Source organism: Pundamilia nyererei, unplaced genomic scaffold, assembly GCF_000239375.1.
Source record: "Pundamilia nyererei isolate P.nyererei 1_Seehausen unplaced genomic scaffold, PunNye1.0 scaffold00029, whole genome shotgun sequence".
Taxonomy (NCBI): Eukaryota; Metazoa; Chordata; class Actinopteri; order Cichliformes; family Cichlidae; genus Pundamilia; species Pundamilia nyererei.
In genome coordinates this window covers 1,668,133-1,669,711 of record NW_005187430.1, presented here as the reverse complement: position 1 = coordinate 1,669,711, position 1,579 = coordinate 1,668,133, and the positions used below count along the sequence as shown (strand labels likewise).

Here is a 1,579-nt window from a genome sequence, read left to right as displayed (position 1 = left end):
GTAAGACACTGAAATGGCTATCTCACCTCCTGCTGGGATGATGTTCCCTCACTGCTGTCCTCTTCTTCGTCCACACTGTCCTGTCAGGACAAAACACGACACAGCGTCACATCAGAGGTGGGAAAAAAAACACACAAAAAGTGAAGCTATAACATGGTAAAATAAACTGTAACAACAGGAGATATGTTCTGTTTTCAGACCTTCCTTTTCTGCCAATTGTAGAAGTCGACCACAGCGCTGCGAAGCTGAGGGATGAGGTTTTTACGGATCAGGCTGACGGACGGATCTTGCTGCGCTGATGTCAGCGAGAGGGTGGATGCCTTCAGATTCTCATAGTGCTGGTGAATGTTGTCCATTTCCTGCAAGACAACAAAGATACCTGTTTGCGATGTTGTGTTGTTGATGTCCACCCCCCTTTTCACAAACCGCAGTATTTTTATTTTGAAATCTGAAAGGATGCTCCGTGTCATTCCTGTGTTCACTTTCCTGCCCTCCTATGCAGCTAAAATCACTTTGTGTTGAGTATTTTTAACGTCACAGAGAGAATAGGATGCTTCTGCAGAGAAATGCAGCCTGAAATGTGATGCAGCTTGACTGCTATGTAACTACATTTGGTGGGGTTTGGGTAGTAGGGGGAAGGAAGGGTCGACTTACTTCCAGCAGCTCGATGTTAACCAGCTCCTGTGGACGGGACACTCGCTCCATGAACTCCTCATGCATTGGCGACCTTTCCACCTTCCTCTTCTTATTGTAGGTGAGCTGGGGGAAGGAAAGAAGATATATCTACTCTAACTAGTGATGTAATGTTTCTAGCCTTGGATGGACCACAATTCCTGTCAGCTGAGAGCAGAATTCTGAGGTTGCTGTGGGCACAATATCATGGAAGCTGAAAATAAAATAAAATAGATCCACATTAAAATATATTTAAAATATTTAGACAGGAAACTAACCAGAGAGGGTGTGGCGGTGAAGTGGAACGCTTTACAGAACATGAGCTGCTGGAGGATGTAGATCACGTCGAAGTGCTGAGCAACTGTAGCGTCTTTCTCAAACGTCTTCACGTCCGCCCAGTCCTTCAGTGCCAGACGGATCTGCAGCCAGAGACACAGCAAGAGCTTTATTTCAAGTTTGCTGATCACTTTAAGGAGAAAGTACATGTGCTGTCGGTCCTGACCTGCTCAGAGGGTGACGCATTCTGGCACTGATACAAGCTGTACAGGAGGTAAAGTCCTCCTACTCGGATCTGGAAGCTGAAGGGTGGCAGGAAGAAGACAGAGGCCACGTCCAGTATCAGACGACTGAATTTTCGCTTCTCGTGGTTCACAGTGCCACTGCAGCCAGAGAAACATACAACACTGAGAAAGGATTTCTCCAGTAAGGGGTCTAAGAGCTCAGTGGTGCTGCTGGTGGTGGTGTGATGCATGATCTCCAGTTTAATTTTTTAAATGTAATTTATTCGGTTGTTTCCTGTGTGTTTATCCATGTTTTCACCATTGAGATTATTTGTTCATGGCCCTTTCACCTTAATCATTCTGTACTTTGCTTTCCTGGAAATTAAGTGTGTCTATAAATTGGACAC

At 45.3% G+C, this 1,579-nt stretch overlaps 1 protein-coding gene across 1 annotated transcript; it reads right to left on the bottom strand.

The window, feature by feature from the left end:
• Positions 1-17: 17 nt before the first annotated feature.
• Positions 18-1,423, bottom strand: snapc1b (small nuclear RNA activating complex, polypeptide 1b). The gene is made up of 5 exons (XM_005728698.1): positions 1,175-1,423; positions 951-1,091; positions 655-759; positions 201-359; positions 18-80 (listed from the first exon to the last, which is right to left on the bottom strand). The coding sequence occupies exons 1-5, from the start codon at positions 1,421-1,423 to the stop codon at positions 18-20; spliced, it is 717 nt and encodes a 238-aa protein (XP_005728755.1).
• Positions 1,424-1,579: the final 156 nt, after the last annotated feature.

What these genes read in the sequence shown, in the direction of transcription:
- snapc1b (XM_005728698.1), bottom strand. Translation starts at nt 1,423, where the DNA reads ATGCATCACACCACCACCAGCAGCACCACTGAGCTCTTAGACCCCTTA. An exon ending in TTAACATCGAGCTGCTGGAA is followed by an intron (nt 360 to 654) that starts GTAAGTCGACCC and finishes GTTGTCTTGCAG; the next exon opens with GAAATGGACAACATTCACCA. An exon ending in ACAATTGGCAGAAAAGGAAG is followed by an intron (nt 81 to 200) that starts GTCTGAAAACAG and finishes TTGTCCTGACAG; the next exon opens with GACAGTGTGGACGAAGAAGA.